General features: G+C 35.4%; 2 protein-coding genes across 4 annotated transcripts; one reads left to right on the plus strand and one right to left on the minus strand.

Moving 5' to 3' along the window:
* Positions 1–892: 892 nt before the first annotated feature.
* Positions 893–2,669, minus strand: LOC120631137 (transcriptional adapter 3). The gene has a single exon (XM_039900583.1). It carries the CDS (start codon positions 2,399–2,401, stop codon positions 1,004–1,006), a length of 1,398 nt encoding a protein of 465 aa, XP_039756517.1. The 5' UTR covers positions 2,402–2,669; the 3' UTR covers positions 893–1,003.
* A 349-nt stretch (positions 2,670–3,018) lies between these two features.
* LOC120631071 (zinc finger protein 2 homolog) lies at positions 3,019–21,290 on the plus strand. 3 transcript variants are annotated; one of them, XM_039900487.1, is made up of 15 exons: positions 3,019–3,525; positions 4,283–4,564; positions 4,940–5,109; positions 6,644–6,782; positions 7,661–7,777; positions 8,177–8,317; positions 10,518–10,607; positions 11,892–11,997; positions 12,747–12,969; positions 13,530–13,635; positions 14,652–14,772; positions 15,678–15,836; positions 16,155–16,323; positions 17,947–18,036; positions 20,705–21,290. In XM_039900487.1, exons 1-15 carry the CDS (start codon positions 3,246–3,248, stop codon positions 20,747–20,749), a joined length of 2,238 nt encoding a protein of 745 aa, XP_039756421.1. In that variant the 5' UTR covers positions 3,019–3,245; the 3' UTR covers positions 20,750–21,290. The 3 variants fall into 3 exon arrangements, with proteins under 3 accessions (XP_039756421.1, XP_039756422.1, XP_039756423.1); XM_039900488.1 differs by lacking the exon at positions 17,947–18,036; XM_039900489.1 differs by lacking the exon at positions 7,661–7,777.
* The last annotated feature ends 3,010 nt before the right edge of the window (positions 21,291–24,300 follow it).

Raw genomic sequence — 24,300 nt, forward strand, 5'->3', positions numbered from 1 at the left:
AAACATTCCATACTAGCCACTGATATCTATAAAACTATAGCCAATTTGGCCATACTATTATAGATTAAAGCAGTACCCAGGTTTTACGTAAGTACCCGTGGAACATTTTGTATAAAATCTATCAGCTCAGCAATCTTATGAAATAGTGGACTAGTGTACAAGACTCAAATCTTTTTGGCTGCCCTGAACGACACGTAACTCGCAAGCTCACTGCAGAGCAGCATTCATTTTAAATAAATGAATATTTATTTATTTTATTTATACTCTTTATTTGTACACCACTCAAACAAAGAAACAAGACAAAAAAAGAACAAACACATGAAGAATGAAGCAGGATACAAAAGGCGGAAAGGATAAAAATATGTAAAATGTGTGGTAATTAATTTTTTATTAATAATGAAACTGGGAAAACTAAATCTTGCGACGCAAACTTTGAATAAATTATTAATGATAATAAAGTTACCGCCGACAGTGAGGTTGCAAGTACCTTTGAAAACTTTTTTCAGAATGTTCCTATTTTGTTAACTGATTCACTTAATTCTTCACCTACTGCAGCTCAAAGTTTATTGAGGAACAATGTTAATGAGTGCAATGTTTTATTTAATATTAAACATATCTGCATCTGATATATTTTTTATCATGTGACAACACATAATATAAAGGTCACATTTTAATGCTAAACTATTGAGCATAATTGCTGTTTAGTCAGTAAGGGCTGCAATGGTATGTCCATAAAATCAAAGAATCCATCTACTATATGCATAAAATTATCACAACCAATACAAGGATTAGATATAACAATGTATTCATTACTTATATTATGGTTGTGGTGATAAAAACAGTTTTGTGAAATAAAATAGATAGGTTTTTTCTCATAAAAATGAAAGACACCTTCTCATAATCTATTTATTCAATTATAACTAATAATAACCAAGTTTTTAAATAGTATTAAGTTACCACACCTAACAATTACTATGAATTAATAAAAAAATATTAATTGAGCTCAAGCTGTGTTTGGTCCTGTTAAAGGCAAGGCATTGATTTCTTTATTAAGTCTTATTTGTTCATTAATAGCTCGCCAAGCATCTTCCTTTTCTTTTTTGGTTATGGGTCTCTTCTTCTGTTTAGCAGCAACCATTTTTTTATATGTGTCAATGCATTCCATATCTACTTGATCAAGCTGTTTCTTTAAATTCAATCGTATCATTTCTTGCTTACACAAACCAATCAGATTTTTGAGATTCCGACAGTTTTCTTTTCTGACTGCAGTTAATTCTGTCTGGCATTTTTTAATTTCAGCCAATATTTCATCATCGGCTGGGTTTGTAAGAGGCGGTAAATCCTCTGGGTCTAAGATACCCTGTTCAACTAATTCCTTTCTTAAACATTTCTCCAAGGTCAATGAATTCTTATAAGTATTCTTTGTATTAGTAGTCTGTTTCATTTTTATATCAGGGACTTCATAGGGCATCACATTTTCCTCCATCAAAGCTGATACAAGCCTTTGTGTCAATGGACCAGTGATCATATTATTATCTGAAGATTTTTCAAATTTCTTTCTTAAATTGGAAGTTTCAGGGGACCAACCAGAGCCTTTTTGTTTATTTGGGTTTGAAGCATTCTGGTCTTCATTAAGATGCTCATCAGCCCACACTTCAGAATAATGTTTCCCCAGTGGTGGGATAGGTGGCAGGGTTGTATTGCTGCTTTGTACCAAAAGGGATTCAAGAAATTTGATGTCATCTAATGTAACAGGTGCACAGTAAGGTTCAACGGAATTCCAAAACTTATATGGGATATTATTCTTTGGTAACGTCAGCTGAGACAGATCCAGTTTGACTGAATTATCAGAATTTATATTATCATTTAAATAATTGTGGGAAGCACCAGAGGACCCACTAAAGTTTTTTAATTTAGGAACCTTCGGTTGGTTGGATAACTTTGTATAATCTTTGGTTTTTACTAATTTGTCTTCAGGGAATTTTCTTTTCATGGGATACTGTAATTGTTTACCCGCAGCTTTGTTTTTCTTTTCTCTTTTGGATTCATTAGTATCAATGCTTTCAATCTCTCCCTGAAAATATCTGATACGTAATGCTGTGTTACACAAAAGTGATTCCAACTCTAACTGTAAAGCGTCTAGTTCATCCATGCCAATCGGTTCATCTGCAGATCTTCCCAAGATTCCAGTCAACCTCGGTAAAGTTACAGCGTTATCTTGTTGCCTTATGTATGGTATTGGACACATATTATCCACTTTCGTTTTTCCTAAGGACACTCCGCTCGATATTTTGGAAGGTTTATTATAAGGTGACACTCCAGGACTAGAAGGTTTACCGTTATCAAAGCCTTTACTAGCCAGTCTGCCTTTGCTATTGTGGTGCATCCGCTTTCCCATCATTTTCCTACACTCAAAATTGAAATTACCCGCGTAAACACCGATACACACATATATAACGTGTATGCACAAGTACAAAACTCGCAATTTTTAAGCGATAAGTTTTAAGTTTTTTGTTAAAATATTCTTGATTTCTTTTAGATGAAAACGAGATCAGCTAGCATCACTATAAACTTAATTTATAAGTGTAAAAGAGTTCTTAAAAACTTTACGAAAACAATAACAATGACAGATTTAAGTTACCAAGAACACAATTTATAAAACAAGATGGCCGAAACCTGAAACTAAATTTAAGCCATAGAGAATGTAGATCATTTAACATAGTGTTTTTTGTTTTTTTTTCTAATTTAAATAATGGCTTGGATTCAAGTCTACTATTGTTGTTTTTGACAAGGATTTTTTTAATTAAATTAATTAAACACTACGTTCAAAGAGTCATCCTGCGTTTCTTTTCCCATTAGTGTTTTGTGTTTGAGTTTGATTAATCCTTAGATCACATTTCGTACATTAAAAAAAATCAAAACTACTAGAGTCAAAGTACCTTACCTACCGTAACCTTTAAAAAACCTAATGTCATGACTGTTGTTGCAAATGACATAAAAAACAAAATGTCGACTGCTCTGAAACGATCTCTGTCTGATATCCGTGTTGTGCTTTGCTTTCTGTAAATTAGTGTGAAGTTCTTCAAAAATGGACCAGTGTTGAGAATTTAGATGCATACTAAACGTCAATCGAGATGATGAATTAATAATCCAATGTTTACAAAACAATGCATAATCTCTTAAAATAACACCCCAGTCCAAAAACCTTTCCTTTTTCATTTGAATATTTTTTCCGACATCATATTATGGAAGTTCCACTTTATACCTGTCCACTTTGTTGTAATAGTACGTTTGATTCCAAACAATCGCTTGTGGAACATTTGAATGATTTCTCATTGAATATTGTATGTACAATATGTAGTCAAGGTTTTTCTACATTGGAATTACTCACAGAGCATCTTAAAGTCGACAACTGTGAGGCTATACAACCTGATAAAGATGTAGTCCTTGAAACTGAGCTGTGTAACATTATCAAAGTTGAACATGACATACATTCTGTAAACTCAGATTCCACACAAGGGAATGGTAATAATTTTAATCTATGATCTACAATCATACTGATTGCCTACTACTAATGTATGACTGACTCTTATATAACTAATTTATAGTACTATGTCTTAAAACCACACAAACATATCTACAAATTTATATTTACTGCAACATAGTTTGTCCTGGTGGGTAGGTAACTTGGGAAAGTGACTGTCTACTTGTTGCCTTAAGTATGGTCTTGGACACATTATACTGGATATTATGATACTTGTCATTGTTTGGAGAATTCAAATAAGCATGTTGATGAGACTTTTAATGCATACATTATATAAAAATATGTACACTGTTGTGAGATGATGATTATAATCACATTTATACACTTAAATAGCTATAGTTAGCTGCAAATGTTTCTATCAGGCCAGGTTTTATTTTATATATATAATTCACATCCAAGTTTTTTATGTATACAATATTAGTATGTATACAATCAATTTTCTGTAATCTTACGTTTAATATTGAATTTTGTAATAAAACTTATCTCGAAAAGAGATATTTATACACAGTAGAAGAATGTATCTATGCATATTATTTATTTAGAAATTACTTGTTGCCTGCATAAAAAAGTATACTCCAGGACACAAGCTATCTATGCAAAATTTTGTTGTTGATCCCAGAATATGCCACTACAAAATACATTAACATTTATATTAGTTTAGAATCTTATAATTTTCAAACTGCCCTGGACGCTAAAATTAAGTATACAACTATAACTACAGTTAGCTTTTTCTTACAGAAGAGATAACACAAAAAAATCATTTAGAAAACAATGCAACAAATACAATAAAATTAGATAACATAAACAATCATACTGATGGTGGAGATAAAATGTATGTAGAATTGCTTCGTAAACAATTGGCTAAGCCATGCCTGCAGACACAGGAGATGAAGCTGGTTAAGGAAGATGGGCAAAGTCGTTATGTAATCATTGCTGACGAGGAGTCCCTGACAAATCCAGATGTAACCATAGTCACTAAGCAAAATATTGATGGAACTATATCTTTGACCACTCTGAAAGGTAAATTTAAACTCTGCAATAAATGCATGAAATTTAAACTTATAGGATTCATAAGAAATCTGACAACTTTGCTTCATAACTGAGGTATATAATTATGTAAAGTTTGCAATGACTGTACAACAGGGGCTGTAAAATTATGTGTTTTGTATTAAGATGACTGTCACCGAATCTGTGACAGTCATCCTAATACAAAACACAGGGACTGGCAACAATGAAACCTTAGCGTTGCTATTATCTGTCCATCCAAAGTTTAGTTCTAGTACTGGAAAGCTGTAGTAGCAGCTAAATTGTTGTTTTTGAATAAACTAGTAGAAAATAAATGTACTTTTATTCAACAAGCTAATTTTATATTTTTTTTGTGTCATTCATATACAGCAAGTGTTCCTAATGAAGATTCAGAAATGGATTCAGAGCCAGTTAGTGATGATGAAAGAACAGATAAATCTGGGGAAGAAATCTATACATGCAACACATGCAGTGTTTCATTTACATCAGTTTTGGAACACATACAGAATTATCACAATGATGAAGATGTTGTTGTCCACGTAAGAAACATGCTTTATAACATCAAACAAAAGAAAACATGCTCATTATCATCTATTCCGTTTTGAAACCCATTCAACAACCAACCAGTTTGGAAAACATGCATCCCTCATATAAAACATTAAAAAAAGTTAAAGAACGAATTTAAAAAATATTTCTCATCTACTTTGACGACCTCCCTGGCGCAGTAGTGAGCGCTGTTGTTTTAACTTCGAGATCCCGGGTTTGATTTACGGGGCAATTAGATAATTGATAATTTCTGAATTTTCTCTAGTCTGGTTTGGTGGGAAGTTTCGACCGACCGAACTCTAAATTGAGTTGCGGTACGACTTTGTCTAGCAAAGACGTACCGCACATCAATTAAGGGTTCCGATACAATATCGCGTAGAAACCGATTAGGTAAAAAGTCCCGACACCATCTTAGACTTTATCATCTCTTAACACTCACACATCCTTGATTGCATTTTGCAGAGCTCTCAGGCATATCGGTTTCCTCAAGATGTTTTCCTTTACCGTTATAGCAAGTGATATTTAATGGCTTAAAATGCACAACTTAGAAAAGTTGAAGGCGTGTGTCGGCGCCCCGATAGTAAACCTGAAGTCCTAACCATTCCGCTATCACGGCTTAGGCTGTTACCGAATTTGTTATAATAAAGTAACAGAACTTCAAAGTTAAATAATCTGTTTAATCTCAAACTCTCCGAAACACATTCTTTCAATGGCAAATATTTATGTCTGTATGAAATGACTGTGTGAAGCAGTTAAATACTGTTGTATTAAGAAATTGTTGTTGTAGATGAAATACGTTTACACTTAATGTTTAAACAGTGACATTCTTTATAGTCTGCTTCTAGAAGATTTCCTACTGTTGTGTAGTTGATAGCCTAGGCTTCGGTTTCACTTTCGGGGTGCCGAGTTCGAATCCCAGAACGAACCTCTAACTTTACTAAGTTATGTGTGTTTTAAAGCAATTAAAATATCAATTGCTTAAACGGTGAGGGAAAACATTGTGAAGAAATCGGCATGCCTGAGAGTTCTCCATAATGTTCTCAAAGGTGTGTAGAGTCCACCAAACCGCTCTGGGCCAGTGTGGTAGAATAGGGCCTAAACCTTTTTCTTTTTATTAACGATACGCCAGCGCTTGACGACCATCATGCCCGTAAGAATGATGATGATGAGGTCTAGGTTGGAGTACGCTTGCCTAGAAAAAGCCTATTCGCTCTTACCTTGAAGGTACTTAAATTACACGTGGCTAATTAAATAATTATTTATTAACTAGCGGACCCCAGCGCCATCTATCGGGCTGATTTGTGAATATAAACCATCCAGGGTGCCAGCCAAACACATACTAAAAAATTTATTCAAATCGGTCCAGCCGTTTAGGAGAAGTTCAGTGACATACACACACACACAAGAAATATATATACATATCAAGATTATATAATTATATATGATGATGACGATGAATGAAATCCGCACGTGAAACTTATTTAATTAAAAATAGTCTAAGCTTTAACTTTGTTAAATTTCTTTTAGGACAATGGTAACACGGATCTTCCATTGCAATTCGAATCTGTTGTGGATGAAGAAACGGCTGCAGATAAACAAACTTCACGAAGAATGATAACAGAGGCTGGCAACATTGTAGAAGCGCCGGTTGTGTTAAGCCAGACAGGTAACTTTTTTTGTCACTCACCTTCATACTGAAAATTGAGCTGGAAGCAGACCAACTAGCCTAGATTAGTTAGTCTGCTTCCAGCAAGGATGTCATACGCTCAACGCACCAGAACACTAGATTGCTTGATAGTATCTCAGTCACCACCAAGTCCCACACTGTGTTAAGTTTTCCTAACGACGTTGTGGCAGCAAATTAAAATAGCGAGAACATGAAATCAACTTCGATACTTAGATACGCTCACAAGCGCACACTTTTCGGTTACGTTTGTCTTAAAAAAGAGGATTTCCCCACTCGTCTCTTTCTAGTTTTCGTAAAGACAACAGAATTAAGGTCTCGCATTAGCTATATTTACATCAGTAGGTCTTACTGCACGGCTGACTTAGGCAGGAGATAAAAATTATTGTGTCTACCTTTGTCCACCTTTATTACACTTACCTATATTATTTCAACAAGTGCGCCAAAGCTCAGAGGTTTTATAAAAAATTCCGGAAATTTCCGGCATACCCAGATTTTGGTCTAGGGGAGGCAAATGAAAGGCAAAATTACCCCCTGGGTACGTCCGTGTGTGTGCTAGCCGGGCTGGTGCAGTACGGACGGACGGACTGTGTTTTTAAAATCGAGCAAAATAACGTTTCTTGAACTGTCCTTTAACTTATTTTTTTAATATTAATTGTGGTTATAGAGACTTGTGTATAGAAGAATTGGTACCAAAACAATTTAGCTAACATTGTACTTACAGACTTACTCAACATGCATTATCAAATAAAAATAGTAAAGAAATAAAGTCAGAATTAAAATAAGAGCCAACATAACTAATCGAATGCTCCGTTTCGATTTTCTTGAAGTGTCCATGTAAAATTATGTTTTATTGGCAGCTCAATCCGAAATGAATGGTGTGGAAACAATTAATATTGAACCGAATGTCAAATCAGGACGAATGTACATTGGGCGATTGCTGCAGGTCAACGCAGCGCCTAAGGCTAAATCTGAAAGCAAGTTTTGCGTTGAATATAATAATCCTTACTATATATACTATATTATAAATGCAAAAGCGTGTTTGTTCGTTTCTTGCACAAATACACCGCGAAAAGTTGGAAAACTTTTCGCGGAGTGTAGCAAATTAAGCTTAATTTTCATATCATGGATTTCCGCAAAGTAACGCCTGCTTCTATCCAATATTGTGACTCTAAAGTTATTTCAAACTCTAAAACTTAGGGTACTAAGATACTCTCCATCGTTTATAATAATAATAAATTTTATTTCAAGCATAGCCCATATACAGTGCACTTAACATTTTAAAAAATTAACATAAAAAGAAGCACAAATTTAATTAAAAATAATAAAACATCATATAAATGTGTTTTCTATATATATATATTCTTTGTTTACAGATCCAAATAGTGTTTACCATAAGGTGGTGGTGAAAGAAATGCAAACATCGAATGGCAACCAGGTTAAACTATACAATTGTATGACCTGTAATCTTTACGTCACCTCACTGGCGGAGTTCAAACAACAGCCTTGTAAAGTTTGTAAGTATTTATTGTGGAGTTAGAAGCTAGGACACTGTCAGTGTCTCAGTTGCATTTATTTTAAGGAGGCCTAATATAAGCACTTTGAAAAATCCATGATTATGAATTCAATCATGATAAGGTAAAAAGCATTTGCATTATGAACTTTATATCCGGCCGACTGGCGCAGTGGGCAGCGACCCTGCTTTCTGAGTCCATGGCCGAGGGTTCAATTCCCACATCTGGAACATGTTTGTGTGATAGACATGAATGTTTTTCAGTGTCTGGGTGTTTGTTTGTATATAATAAGTTTTTATGTATATCATTCATAATAATATTCATCAGTCATCTTAGCACCACACACAAGCTATGCTTACTTTGGAGCTAGGTTGCGATGTGTGTGCTTATTTATTTATATCATTAAAAAAAATGTCATGAAACCTGTTTTCGTAGTTTTCTAATCAGTCGGTTCATTTGAGTGTAGTGGCACGCTAGGCCATCCGTCGCCACTTTTATATGGCAGTTTTATATAGCTGTCTCCCTACATGTACAAGAAAGGTCTTGTACACTCATGTAGGGGGACAGCTCTTGCAGCCTTTATTTGGTTGGCCTATCTCATGGGTTATCTTCCGCGTGCTCTGGTGCCCTCGACTCATCCTTGGAGAAGTAGAAGTCAAAAGAAAGTGAGATAAGAGCCTGTACAATATACCTATGACAGAGTTCACCCGGAGAAATACTACCACCATGTTTATTTCTGCCGCCAAGCAGCTTTGGTGTGTTCCGGTCCGAAAGGCAAAGTCGAAGTCAATGTCAAAAATATCTTTATTCAAGTAAGCAATAGTATATAGGTGGCAATGCCCATAGGTGGCACTTTTGATGCGTACATAAGAATTACACGGTAGTGAGATTATGGCGATAACCACATTCGTAAACTTAAAACTAAAGCTACGAGGGTTCCAAACGCGTCCTGGTCTAAGAAGAAGCCAACAACAAACTTAGCCGGGTGTTTTTTTTGTTATCACCATCTCACAATGTCATTTAAAATTATTAGAAGAGCAACCTGGTTAGAGCAATAATTCACACGCAAGCTTTTTTATCGATTACGTAGTACTTTATACTATAATAGGACTTTTCTATAAGCTTACGTTTAATACAAACTTGAACTTTTTTAGAGACATCTCCGAGATGTCAATGGGTAGTTTATTGTAGAATTGTATGCAATTTTCTTAAACGAATTATGAATTTTATGTAACCTAGAGGCTTGGTGGCCGGTGTAATAACATGCACGTGACGATAAACACCTACGCCTCAGGTTTGTGGACACAGAGAGGCACAGGGCATGTTTCTTGCGTTGCTTGCTCTGTTTATATCGGATGGTTCTCTAGAGTTTTCCACTTAGTATCTTTAATAAAAGATTTGCTCGTCTCTCAATCGAGGAGTCATTTTCGAGCATCAAACTCTGTATTGTCAAAGTGAAACTAACCTGACACTCGTTTTAGAGTCGCACATTCTGTACTTCTTTTTTTTGTTAAGCAAACGTTCTGTAAAAACGCGCGCTAAAAAATTGTAGGCAAATTTGAGCTTTAATACAAAGAAAATTAAATCCATTTTAATCCGATGTTTAATAATAATAATAATTGTTTAATTCAGGTAAAACCCATCTCAATGTACACGTAAAAAAGGCAGCAAAGTATTTTAAAAGATCTAAAAAATAAGAAATGAAAACAATTACAAAAAAATACAAATAAAATATAATAAATTACCCCAAAAGAGGGTTGGTACCCGTATAACCTACTATTTACGGTTTCCGCCGCGATGCACGGCAAGCCAGCTCTTTACGATAGGATTCTCCGGACTTGCAAAGTTTAAGTATTCCACACTCAAAAACGTCTCCTTCATTGCGAGCGAGCAAATCCTGTTCTAAGAGTACAGAGTGCCTAGTGTGAGATTATTTACCTAAATTTACTTATTGTATCGCATGAAAGGTAGCTACGATTTATATGGTATCCAAGTGGCGCCATCTAGTTATAATACTGGGAAACGTTATTGTCATTAGATGGCGCTGTTTCACGCGATTGAATAAGTAAACGTAGATAGAAAAATTCGTCCATTTTATAAAAAAAAAAAAAACTTATTCTAAAAGTAAGTATTAATTTATGCTTACGATAAGTGTGGTAAGTCACCAATTTTTTATAACTAACCTAAACTTATTTGTTCGCAGTGAAGTACCAATGTCCACACTGTCCAGTTCAATATGTCAACTCAAAATCCTTATGTGCACACATGAAAGTGCATAAATTAAAAACCCAAGGTACAGTAAAAGGGCCTTCAACGCCTGAAATTATAATCTATCGTAGCCAAAATATTTAAAATTTAATCCAAATTTTATTAATAAACTGTTAGTAAAATTAAACTCGCCAAAATCATGCTATGTTAGGTTAGGGCGAGGGTTACGTTTGGTCACTTTTAGTTAAAAATTTGAAATATATGTTGTTTAATAATATTAAGATGTTAAAGAAAACATCGTGAGGGGAAACTGCAACTCTACGAGTTCAACATAATGTTCTCAATGACGTGGGAAGTCTACCAATTTGCACTTTTCGAGCCTAAATTCGTCCCATTCTGAGAAGAGATTCGTGCCCTGCAGTCGGTAATGGGTTGATAATTAAGAAATTAAGATCGCGTCTCTAAATTTAGTCGTAGTGATACTTTATAATGTTCATGTTGTCCTAGTACAAAACTCTTTCCAAATATAAACCATACAGATAAACTATTTAGGAGTACCATCGATTGGATTGTGGATAATGGAAACTTAGGTCCTAACCCTTAAACTTAGTTCAAGTTTGAATTGTCCTTTTTTCTCTCTTTATTGCTAAAACATAAATCCGCTTACAAAGGAGGATTTAATGCTAAAGCATTTTCTGGGATGTGGCAAAAAAAAAAACTAAAACAGATATACAACGTGTGACAGAATTACGAAATAATATTGAAGGATTCAAAAGTATTTTTCATAAGGAATCACACTGTAAAAATATTAAATCAAAAGAAGCATTCTTATTTATCTATACAAACTTATTCAAAAAAATTTAAGTGTTTACTTTTGACAACCCTAATGAAGATAAAAGACCAACACTCGCATAGTACCTACGCTACGCGACGCGTATCTAATACAGTTACATGATTTTAATTTTGCATGTGACGTTAGGACTGTATCTGATTTCTTTCAGTAATAACGATGGCAGTGGTTTACCCAAAAACTATGAGGTTTTCGTTTACACAGATAAGTCTCAGAGAAAGTACATAATGTACTTCCAGAACCTGTGATGTATTATTTCGGTTTTGATTTACACGTTATTTATAATTTATTAATAGCTTATAAGTGTTGTATTGTGATGATTTATTTTTAATTTTTATGTGGGTATGCCAATAATTAAAACAATAAATTAGTTAGTTCTTATCAAGTGCCGAGTTTCAATCACAACATGGTGACAGCGATGGGATTTAAGTACATATATACCGTAAATTATAATTATAAATTCCACTAGTTCAAAAGCGAAGTATTGCTTGTACTCAACCTAAGTTAATTTTCTTTCAGATCTAAGGTCTCGAGATAATTCAAAATACGAATGCGAAATATGCAACACACTGTTCCCAACATGCAAGTCCCTAAAGTTACACAAGAAAATGCATGATCCTATCAAGTAAGTATGAGTGAGCCTACAATAAAAATAGTTAGTTATTTTAAGTCAAATTGTATAAACGGAATAATAAACTTCCAAGCTCATGGGGCATTTATTCACGCTAACCAGCTCGTAAAATAGAGCCCGTAAATTTTTTAATTAAAACAAATAATCTAAATGGCAAACTATTGGCACGATCCTCAAAAAAATTTATACAGTTAAAGCAATAAAGATTTATTCTAAACCCGAGTATTAGTTTTTTAGAAATCCCACGGGAACCGTTGGTTTTCTGGGATAAAAAGTCCAATAAAACCTATGTTACTCTCAGTCCTTTCAAATGACCATATACCCAGCGCTATATGGTCGTGGTAGTTAGCGCGTTAAGTAAAGACATACAAACAAACACACTTCTACTAGTATGGATCATTTATAATTTAGCAAAGATTTTTTTAAGTAGCAATTATATATAGAAGGAAAAAGCTGAAAACAGTGATTTTTTTATCGGAGTATGCGCTTGTAATTTATTTTATTATAATCATACCTTTGACTATTCAAAGGGCTTCTACACCGCGTCACGAAAGTTGAAAAATTGAGGCGCAAATCCGGCCGCAGATTCGGGCTGCGCAAGGCGGAGTGAGGTGCTCCGGACTAGCTTGGAGCGCCTCGAATGTCGCACCGCGCAGGTGATTTCCTAAAATCGACTAATACTCAGTTTCCAACTTTCGTGGCGTGAACGTAATTCAATGAAGTATATTTTGAATCTGTGACAGGTCCCGTCCAATAGAACCTCCCTTAGAGACGTCGGAGGGCATGCCGGCGAGCGACGACAAGTACCTGTGCTCCACATGCCACAAGCTCATACCTATAGACTACCGTACCATACACCAGAACTCACACAAGTCTAATAACACAATGAACTGTGATATATGCAATAAGAAGTTCCATTCTAAAGAGTATCTAGATATGCATATGGCTGTACATAAAGTTGATAAGGTAATCACGTCATTTACGTATCACGTTCCGTTTAGTATTTTTTTTTTATAGTATGTGGCATCCTGGGCGCATTAATTTATTAATTTACTAAAAGCTTCTGAAGCTAAACTAAGGATTCTTGTATTTCAGCATCAGTGCCTTGTCCCCCTAGACTTTAACGCCTACTGTGCGATAATCGATTATTATGGTAGGTACTGAGCCATCACCGCTATGTTATTAGATTTATGATTATAACCAAGGCAAGACGGATTAGGAAAAGTATAGAAAAAGAAAACAAAACATTTTATGTTGAAAAGTGTGTTTTTTTAACTCTACATTGCAAACCAAAAAGAAATGGCGGACTTTATGCCAAAGCATTTTCTACCCTCCACCCTTCAATATACTGTCTTTAAGGTATTAGATAAACTCAGATAAGCCAAAAATTGGCCCACTACAGGGCACGAGTCAATGAGAAAGACTTCAAGCCTTAGTCCGTCATGCTGGCCCAGTGCGGATTGGTGGGCTAACAAAACAAAACTTATGATATTATAAATGGTATATAAATGCTTGTTTGTTTTTAGGTTGTTGTGGAAAAATCAGACAAATTGCTACCCTATGATTGTTTGTACTGTGCGAGAAAATTCGCAAGACCCCATGAAAAAGTTAAACACGAAAGGATACATACAGGTTAGTGACATTTCCAGATTAACAACACTAGGATTTTAGTAGTAGATAGATAGATAGACAGATAAAGTCGTTATTGCAAAAATTAAAAGTGAAAAAAAGAAATAACATAAACAAAATTTTATATATCTTATATATATATATTTCTTGAGTGCGTGCGTATGTCACTGAACTCCTCCTAAACGGCTGGACTGATTTGAATGAATTTTTTGGTATGCGTTTGGTTGGCACCCTGGATGGTTTACATTTTCAAATCAGCCCGACAGATGGCGCTGGGGTCCGCTATATATATATATATATATATATATATAATTCGCAAAGGCGGTCTTATCGCTTTAAGCGATCTCCTTCAGACAACCTTTTATGGTAGAATGAACTAAGGGAAAACGGGATAGTGCAACAGGTTAATAACTAGAAGTAGTAGTACTTTTAAGGACATGTTTCTTCTATTTCCGGCGAACAGTTGCTCTGTTTGTAAGTGTTGGTTTTTCTACTTGGCGTCAGGTGGGTAAACTGCTTGGTCTTTTTTTTTTTATACTCTTTATTTTGCACACTACAAGTAAAAAAAAAAACAGAATCTATCTGTGTTTTTTATTTATTCTTCATAAATAAAAAACACAGATAGAAACAGTAGGTATACAGAAGGCGGCCTTATCGCTTACTAGCGATATGTGCCAGGCAACCTTAGGATAAGGAAAACAAGAGGATAATGGACTGCAGGATGTGCGATGTGTATTATATGTATATATGCTTTAGAAGTGCATGTGATAGCCTTACGTGAATAAAGAAATTTTGAATTTGATTAGGCGTGACTTACTTAGGCATTGCCTTGTTCGTCGTTAGTCATAACGGGCATATGATTCTTGACGCAAGGTGTGGTTTTTTGTGTTTGTATTATCATAGTTTTCATTTTTCATATAGATTGAAGATTATTAAAAAAACCAAAAGAATTTATAGTTTTTTTAATTAGAAGTAAGGATATTACCATAGATTGGGTAGTAAGTGAAAAATTTGTGTAGGTGAAAAGCCGCACTCATGTGAAATCTGCGGCAAGTCGTTCCGGGTGTCGTATTGCCTGACACTTCACATGCGCACGCACACGGGCGCTAGACCGTACGCATGCCCGCACTGCAACAAGAGGTAGGTCAATATTTGATCGGAATTTCAGTCAAAACGTACGGAGCGCTTTTCATACGTACCGCTAATAAGGTTTGGAACGCACTTCCGGCTTTGGTGTTTCCTGCTGAATAAAATGCCTTCAAGGCCAGATTGAATAGGCATTTTCTAGACGAGCGCGCCCTTAGACTACATCATTACTTTCATTCAGGCATAATAGTTGTCAAGCGCAAGCGTGTCTAATATTAAAATAATTATAGTGTTATTCGGAGCGGCCATTGCCCTGCTACGACTCGGCTGGCGATATGATACGGGGCACGGGTCTACTCTTAGAGAAAATACAGTTAATCTGTGGTCTCCCATGCTTGCCAAGTACGGATTTACCTATAGACTCCATACGCCTTTGAGAACATGATGGAGAACTCGAAATTATACTATTTAGTGAGAGATGAAGCGTAGCCAAGCCGGCATCACGAAATTTATGATATCTTTGGGGAGCCAAACATTGTCTAGCACATGTTCAAATCATGGACGACTGATATTAAATAAAATAAGCATATTTATTTTTCCATATAAACGGATTCAGAACATTCGAAGTGATTACTTATGGCAACCCTATTGAAGATCAAAGACCGACACGCGCATAATGCCTAATGAAGTGACAGGAGTCACATGATTTTAATTTTGAATGTGATGTTAGGGCTGTCTGTATCTGATTTCTTTCAGTAAAAGCTATGGCATTGGATTACTCGATTTCGGTTTTCGGTTTCACAGATAGGTCTCAGAGGCAGTACATAATGTACCTGTGAAGCCTGTGAAGTAATTTCGCTTTTCATTTACACGTTGTATATAATTCTTCTTTCCGTATGTTTGGCACCTAAATCTTCCGAAATTTACTATTATTAGTATAAAAAAATCTTTTATCTTAGGTTCAAAGCGCACAGCGTGTACAATCATCACTTGTTGACGCACTCGGATGTCCGCGCGTACAAGTGCCCCTTCTGCCCCAAAGCGTTCAAGACGTCAGTTCAACTGGCGGGACACAAGAACTCGCACACCAAACCCTTCTCTTGCCAGCATTGTAACAGGTAACACTTATTTCTATTATCATGACCAAAATTATCAAATGATTGAATCATTTGATAATTTTTTGGTCCAATAGCGAAAATCTCTTTCTATTTTGTTTGTTTTTATTAATTTTATCACTCTTGTTTTTATTGATATTTTTAAAACATAGAGAAGAAGAAACATAAAGAAATGAAAAGTTTACAATATAAGACAAGTTGAAAGATAAAGAGTGTACTGTTTGTTCTTTTACACTATCTACAACAGTTGGGTAGGTGTGACGATGTGTTTTCTGTCGTAGTATATTTATTTATTTGTTTAAAAAAAAAATTGTTTCCCAGGCCTTTCGCGTCCCTTTACGCGGTGCGCGTACACATGGAGATACACACGCGGCAAAACAGTCTCAAGTTCTCTTGTTCTCTATGCGGTGCGAGTTACGCGCGGGCGTTCGCTCTGAAGGACCACGTCAAACAAGTACACAAACAAGACATATACGCGACGGAAAATGAGGTACGTGTATAACGTAGTCATCATCAGTGTACCAAGTGTGAGATTTTTTACCGACGTTTACTCGTTAGATCGGGTGAAAGAACACGATTTATGAAAAATAAACTTAATTTTCTGTAATCCGCTAAAAGCAGGAGAATTTGTATGGTGTAAATTTATATATATTAATTGGTAACAATTATGCATTGTATGTCCACCAATCCGCACTGGGCCAGCGTGGTGGACTACGGCCTCAACCCGTTCTCATTGTGGGAGATGCCGTGCCCTGTAGTGGGCCGGTCATATATGATGATTCATTGTAAAGTCAACATCTCCTGAGGATGCTCCGGATTCGGAGCGAAACGTGCATAGCGGGTACATTGCCAAAGATCTGTTTGATGTGGAGTATAAGGTATAAGTTTGACAGCCGAGTGGCACAGTGGGCAGCGACCCTGCTTTGTGAGTCCAAGGCCGTGGGTTCGATTCCCACAGCTGGAAAATGTTTGTGTGATGAGCATGAATGTTTTTCAGTGTCTGGGTGTTTATATATGTATTTAATACGTATTTATGTATATTATTCATAAACAATATCTTAGCATCTTAGTATTCATAACACAAGCTACGCTTACTTTGGGGCTAGATGGCGATGTGTGCATTGTCGTAGTATATTTATTTATTTATTTATTTATAAGGAAGAAGAAATTATAAATTACACCATACAGATACTCCTGCTTTTCGCGACTATAGCAAATTAAGCTTAATTTTCATAAAGCATCATGGATTTCCGCAAAGTAACGCCTGCTTCTATCCAATTCAGTCGCTACTCAGCATTGGTGTGTTCCAGTCTAAAGGGCGTGGTTGCCGGTTTTATTGCAGGCACATGAGTCTTAACAACGCTTTAGCTTGACGGACACAGAGCGGAAATTTGTAGGACGTGGTCTTTGCATGCTCTGCGGAGAGTTGCTGGGCGATAAACACAGCAGCATCATTTTGACTGTAACAATATTAATATCAGAAGCAAAAATAAACTCGTTGTGCAGTTTTGTGCACTTCGTGTATCATATGTTCAATAGTCAATAGTCATTTATTCATAAATATTAATATTATACGTCACTTAGCAATTATTAAATAATAAATTATCTCATGCAAATGTATATGAATTCATAAATTCATTATAATATTATTCTATAATAACAAATATGTAAAGTCAATCTTCACAATATTTTACTTTCCAAGAATTCATTATAACTGTAGAAAGCCTTCTCGACAAGCCAAGTCTTCAGTTTTTTCCTGAATAAATTATTATTTGGTGCATCTCTTAAGCTGCCTGGTATCCTATTAAAAACTTCTGGGCCCATGCCTGCTACAGTCTTTGTTGCCTTTTTAAGGCTTGTGATATTTGGATAGAAGTCTATGAGGGTACCGTAAGTAACAATGACTTCTTTTGTTCGTTCTCATTCACAATTTATGGGTACAGAAATAATAAATAAATAAGATAAAGAAATAGCTACGAAAAAATAGAGGTGCTGGTATCGAAGCTGTAAGGGCCAGGTTTTTTTTACCATTAAAGTGGTTCAGGTTACAGGCCACGGTCGAAGCCTCCCACCAAACAAAATATCATCAATATTGTCTTATATGATTTAACAGAATTTAGAAGACAAGAAAGATTGGGCTATTCCAGAAAATACGGATGTTGACTCCGAAAGAGTTCCTCTCATTAAAGACTTGCCGGAAGATGTAAGTGTTCTATGATAAATAAAAAATAAAAAAATCATTGCATTACCTCCTAATTTATTTCACTGCCTCCTTTGGCCGCTTTTATTACGGGGTTTTTTTTATAAAAAATCGCGTAGGAGCAGTTTGATTTGCTGCGATAGAAAGCAGCCTAAATTACTGTCCGTCGTTCCAACTAACTCTATGCCAAACTAAGATGAAGCGTGAAGGAAAGACAAACAAATGAAAAAAAAAATTATAATTTCTTAAGCAAAGATCAACGGGTACATAACACTATAATATTTTGAATTTGTCGATATTATGACCCAGTTGCATGGATCGTGGTCACGACGGGACTGCGTAGGCACGAGATGTCAAATTGGATGTCACGGGCAGAATCTGACTACCCGCTTTCGTGTTGTTTTTGTCGGTATTTCACGAAAATTTCGACACACTACACTGACTACGTCACTTTTAAATTGAGAAGCTGTACGATGCTTTCTTGGTTTGCATAATTCTAACACAAAAATAAAGAAAAATTTATGATTTGATAATTATTTATGAGTAAGTAGTTTATTAAAATTATTTTGTATATATATAAATATATATTTTTTATACTTAAATTGCTTAACCAAGCCGTTCCTTCGTTTTTTTTTTTCTAACGTCAAAGGTTGTCTGGAAGAGATCGCTTTAGTGATAAGACCGCCTTTGCACGCTCTATTTTATTTTTATTATTTTAAGATTCTTCTGTATTTGTGTTTAATTTATATAAAATGTGTGTGTGCAATAAAGGCTTAAAACAAAACAAAACAAACAAAAGTCGACAAATAGAAATATCGACAAATTCAAAATATTATCGTGGTATGTACCCGTTGATCTTTGCTTAAGAAAGGTTGATTAACCACGTAAATCTTTAATTACATTTATAATGGTAGCAAGAACATAGAAGCGGTGATAGCGCGATGGGTAGGAGCTCGACTTCACTTTCGGGGGGCCGAGTTCGAATCCCAGCACGCACCTCTAACTTTTCTAAGTTATGTGCGTTTTAAAAAAAAAAAATCACTTGCTTCAACGGTGAAGGAAAACATCGTGAGGAAACCTGCATGCCTGAGAGTTATACATAATGTTCTCAAAGGTGTGTGGAGTCCACCAATCCGCAGTGGGCCAGCGTGGTGGACTACGGTCTTGACCCCTTCTCATTGTGGGAGAAAACCCGTGCTCCGTAGTGGGCAGATAATGGGTTGATGTGATTATGATGAAGAACATAGAACAATACACCAGTATATGGTTTGAATTTCGAAATGACCTCACTAAGAATTTTCGGGACCAGCAGGCCGTTTTTGTATCTCAGTTGACACCAAATTTAGCTAGCCACTGTTGTCAAAATATATAACCTGCTAAATCCTGTTAAGCAGCTTATTCATTGTTGTTTGACGACCTCCCTGGCGCAACGGTGAGCGCTGTGAATTTAAGTAGGAGGTCCCGGGTTCGTTTCCCGATAATTTCTGAATTTTCTCACGTCTGGTCTGGTGGGAGGTTTTGGCCGTGGCTAGTTACCACCCTACCGACAAAGACGTGCCGCTAAGCGATTAGGGGTATGACTACCATACCCCTAATCGGTATCACATATCTGTATATTATAAGTATTTATGTGTATTATATTCATAAAAAAATATTCATCAGCTATCTCAGTACCCATAACACAAGCTACGCTTTCTTTGGGGCTAGATTGCGATGTGTGTATTGTCGTAGTAATTCAAAAATAAAATAAAAATAAAATAAAACAGGTTAACCCGATATCATATTAGACTGTATCATCACTTAACACCAGGTAAGATTGCAGTCAAGGGCTAACTTGTAGAGAAATAATAAAAAATAAAAACTTTAGCTTTTTTGCCTTTTTTTTATAGTATTAATTGACGGACCAAGCGGATGACACACGCGATGGTAAGTGAAAAACCATCGCCTATAAACACAGCAACACTTCGCAGGGCATGCAAGGAGAACGTCAAGATGAACTTTTGTTCAAAGTCCGACGGCGAACCTGTTTATGTGCCCAATATCTACTATTTAAATAATATGTATAAAGTGTGTCGTGGCGGAACCATACAGCATTCGCCAGACAACGGTGGGTAGTAGGTTTTATTCGTTTACTCCATTTTTGCTTGAATGTGTTATTATGAAATTATACTTAACTAGCGGACCCCAGCGCAATCTGTCGGGCTGATTTGTGAATCTAAACCATCCAGTGGCGCGCACTACATACATGCACAAAAGCACTGTATACCCAAATTAATTTTATATAACCCGTATTGGAGAGGAATCTATCCATTTTATGCCATGTACCTGCTTTATGCATACCCTGGTCAGAAACCCTTTGCACGCCACTGAAACCATCTAGGGTGCCCCCCAAACGCATACCAAAAAATTCATTCAAATCTGAACAGCCGTTTAGGAGGAGTACAGTGACATACACACGCACACAAGAAATATATATATAAAGATTGGATAAAGCGCTCAGGCCGCGATTGCTAGAGAGTCGCAGGTTCAAATCCTGTCGGTACCGAAAATTTATATGCGCATTTAAAATTTATAAAATTGATAATTCCTCCAAGATTATAAAATAGGATGTCATGTTGCAGTTATCTTCCCAAGGTCTTTTATTAAACGCCCTATTAATAATTCTTTGCAGGTGACTGAACTGGGTGACAATGCCAGCGAACTGATCATCCCGTAGTCTTACTCACAGATCGCACGATCTAACTTGACCTGATGTTTTGGCTCTCGGATGCTCGCGCATGTACCGTGCACACTATAATATTACCATTGAATTCCTGAAAGCGATATATCTGCAGTCACTCGTGACTAACTTCTTGTCAACTTAGCTCGCGCGTACTGTTCATAGGAATATGGCCTATATAGTTAGTTATATTGTGTATAGAAATAAAGTTGTAACGGCCATTTCTTTACGAAGTTGGGTGCCTTATGGATTGCAATATGAACACTGTCAATGTTTTAACCAATACTTCAATTTATCATTACGCCCCACACACAGACAGGCATTACGTAGACAATATGCAGAATATATTGATAGTAATATATTGACAGTATTCTTCACATTGTCAATAATATTACGAGTGTGAGGCCAGCCTATGAATTTTGGTATTTTACTTCGTGTGAACATTAAAAGGGGAGTTGAACTAATTTACATTCATACTATCGGTCCATACTATTTGAAATTAATTTATTAGCGGCCAACAAATAAAAACCTATTTATATATGGTACTTTATTTTATTGAGTCAATTTCATAATCCGGTATATCGGTAGTGCGACCGATATTATATATGTATGATATATTTTATATTATTGTATTAAAATAATTATTCTCCTGCAAAATTTGTCGGTTACGATAAGGTAGGCAAGGCGGGCCTTTTTATTTTTATTAAATTAACAAATGTATTTACTTTATTAAGAATATTTTCTGGCACACACAGGTAAATAAATCACGATACACAAAAAGAAGAAGAGATTATAATGTTATAGCAATCTTTTAAAAACAACCTTTAGTGTAATGATTTGGCTGACCAGATCGCGGGATAGTGCAACATGTAATGCAATTTCTTATTCAAACTTTTTATGTAACAACTAAAAGAATCTATCTGGAATTGAGAACAACATATTTTATTTATTGTTGTTCCGTTGGCCAGTTGTAATTGTATTGCCCGACTGGCGTGATATTTCTACATATTCTACATATACATTTCTAGATATAAAGCCTAGTTAGTAGGTAGTTATGCCTAGTTATGCCTTCCAAAAGTTTGTGTAGGAATTGTGTTTGAATTTTGGGAATGACCGTTCTAAGAAGCAGTAGTCTTCCTTTCCAAAATACACACTTTAGATATTTGACGACTTGAGTTTTAGTTGCCAGAAACATTTAATTCTTTTTTACCCTTCAAAGGTATAAGATAAATTCAAATAAGCCAAAAATTCTGAATCATCATCATATCAACGCATTACCGGCCCACTACAGAGCAAGGGTCTCCTCCCACAATGAGAAGGGTTTAGGCCGTAGTCCACCACGCTAGCCCAGTGCGGGATGGTGGACTTCACATGCTTTTGAGAACATTATGGAGAACTCTCAGGCATGCAGGTTTCCTCACTATGTTATCCTTCACCTTCAAGCATGCGATATTTTAATTGCTTGTGTTTTAAAACATAATCTCAAAATCAGATCACTGCGGTCTTTACTCAAAACAATTTTTTTAAAATCATCACATGACCACACCATCTGCAAGGCAACAACCTATAATAACCCTCTTTGCTACTAAGTTAATAAAAAAAAAAAATTAAATTAAATATAGTTTGCATTTAAATGTAATAAAAAGAAACATTTTAAACGGTTGATCATACAAGTTTTATCATCATCATCACACATCCACACTTTAGCGGCACAAGTCGGCGTTTTACGCCACTTGCGCCGAGCGACCCTGCGACTCGTTGAATGTCGCCTGTCCATCGTGGGGGGTCTACCAACATTTTACTTTTAAGTGCAGGGTCGCCAAATTTAGTTTCAGGTTTTATGCGTGGTCGCTATGGAATAAAAAAAGACTGCAGATGATTTGAAAACCAGGCTCCAGAGTATAAAATATACAAATCGCTTCGGTAATCGGTTCAAATGCCTGGCATGTATTGTTTTAACAATCACGTACAAATCTACTACTGATTTCGTGTCAAGACGTTTTTATAGCAATTATTTTATAATTATATTAATAGGTATTTATTTGTGAGGGCATAATTTTGTTTCGGAAATAATTTATTTTTCAGGGTGTCGTTTGAAAATAATAATTACAGTGTGATTTACTAGTTTTTTGTACTGTTTAAGTTGATCATACGTTGCAGCAAGAATCGTAGGTACGCGAATATATTTTCCATACTGACTTCCATTTTCCATTCTGTATCCGACCCTTGATCCAACAACCAAGCGAAAGCTTCTTAAGATGTTGGTCGCGATAAGACCATTGACTGAAACGACGATCGGAACAATACCTGGAGACTACGATGGGAACAATAACGGTCGACTCAACATATTGTATAATTGGCTTGTATATTATTAAGTAAGAATTTTTAACTTTTAATAATTGACATATACCTAAATATATTCAAGCTGAACTATTTTTCCCCTTACTATTGTACTTAAAAATATTGTTTTTTTTTAATGAATCATAACTTTTTAACTGAAACAAACTGAATATAACAGTTAACTATCACTATTACCTGTTGGCTGTTATGTCAAGAAGATATACGCTTATTTTTTTTAATATATTTATTCAATTTATACTGCACATATCATCAAAGGTTTGACAAAAGTAAGCCAGCCTAATAAAAAAAAACTATTCTATTATTTTAATTGGTTTAGCAGGTAGGTTAACGTGTACCTACGAAATGAGCTTCCAGACGAAATTATATTAAGTAGTTTTAATGCAAGTTTTATTGTATTATATCATTGTTATTTACGAGTGTGTATAAGTACTATAGACAATAAATCATTTTTAAATCAATCCAAAGGTGTTTGTATTTTCATATTACTTAAATCTGTATAGACGCAACTAATGATGTACCGGTCTACTCAGAGTACAAAGCTACATTACAAACAGAGAAGTTTGCAAAAATTACTTGCGTAAAACTGCATCCTCAATAAGTTGTACATAGGTTGGTTCGTACATGGAGTACCGCAGCCATTTACAGTATTATTTGCTGGCGCAAAGATGAGCTTTGGATTCTTGTAAATGAGAGATACCGGATGTTTTGCCTGGCATAGTAAATTTTGGATCTTTTAATTTCTGACACTTACCCTAAATAACATAATTAACAATAATAAAAAAATTATATATATGTAAGCGAAAGATCACAGACTTATATATGACGTCTAGCGTATGAGAAGGAGATGTCAATTAAGAAAGGATCTTAGGAAATTTTAGGTGTTAATGTCAAATCTATAATTTTTTTTTTTTTTATCTTAATATATAATATTATATAGGTACTTAACAGTGACTTTAAAGCATTGAAATGTGAGGTTTTATATCATCCTTAATTAGTAAAATGTTCACAAATTGTTGTGAAAGTCGTACGGCTCTTATTTTCGTACAAACAACCTTTTCTCCTTGTGTCACATTGAATAAGGCTTACATTTTTTAATTTTTAGTTGAGTTTGTGTTGTATGTTGTGGGTCTATGCTCTAAAACCTTTGAAAAAGGAGACCTTTGCCCACCAGTGGGCCGTTAATAGGT

The sequence above is a fragment of the Pararge aegeria genome, chromosome 17, assembly GCF_905163445.1.
Source record: "Pararge aegeria chromosome 17, ilParAegt1.1, whole genome shotgun sequence".
Lineage (NCBI taxonomy): Eukaryota > Metazoa > Arthropoda > Insecta > Lepidoptera > Nymphalidae > Pararge > Pararge aegeria.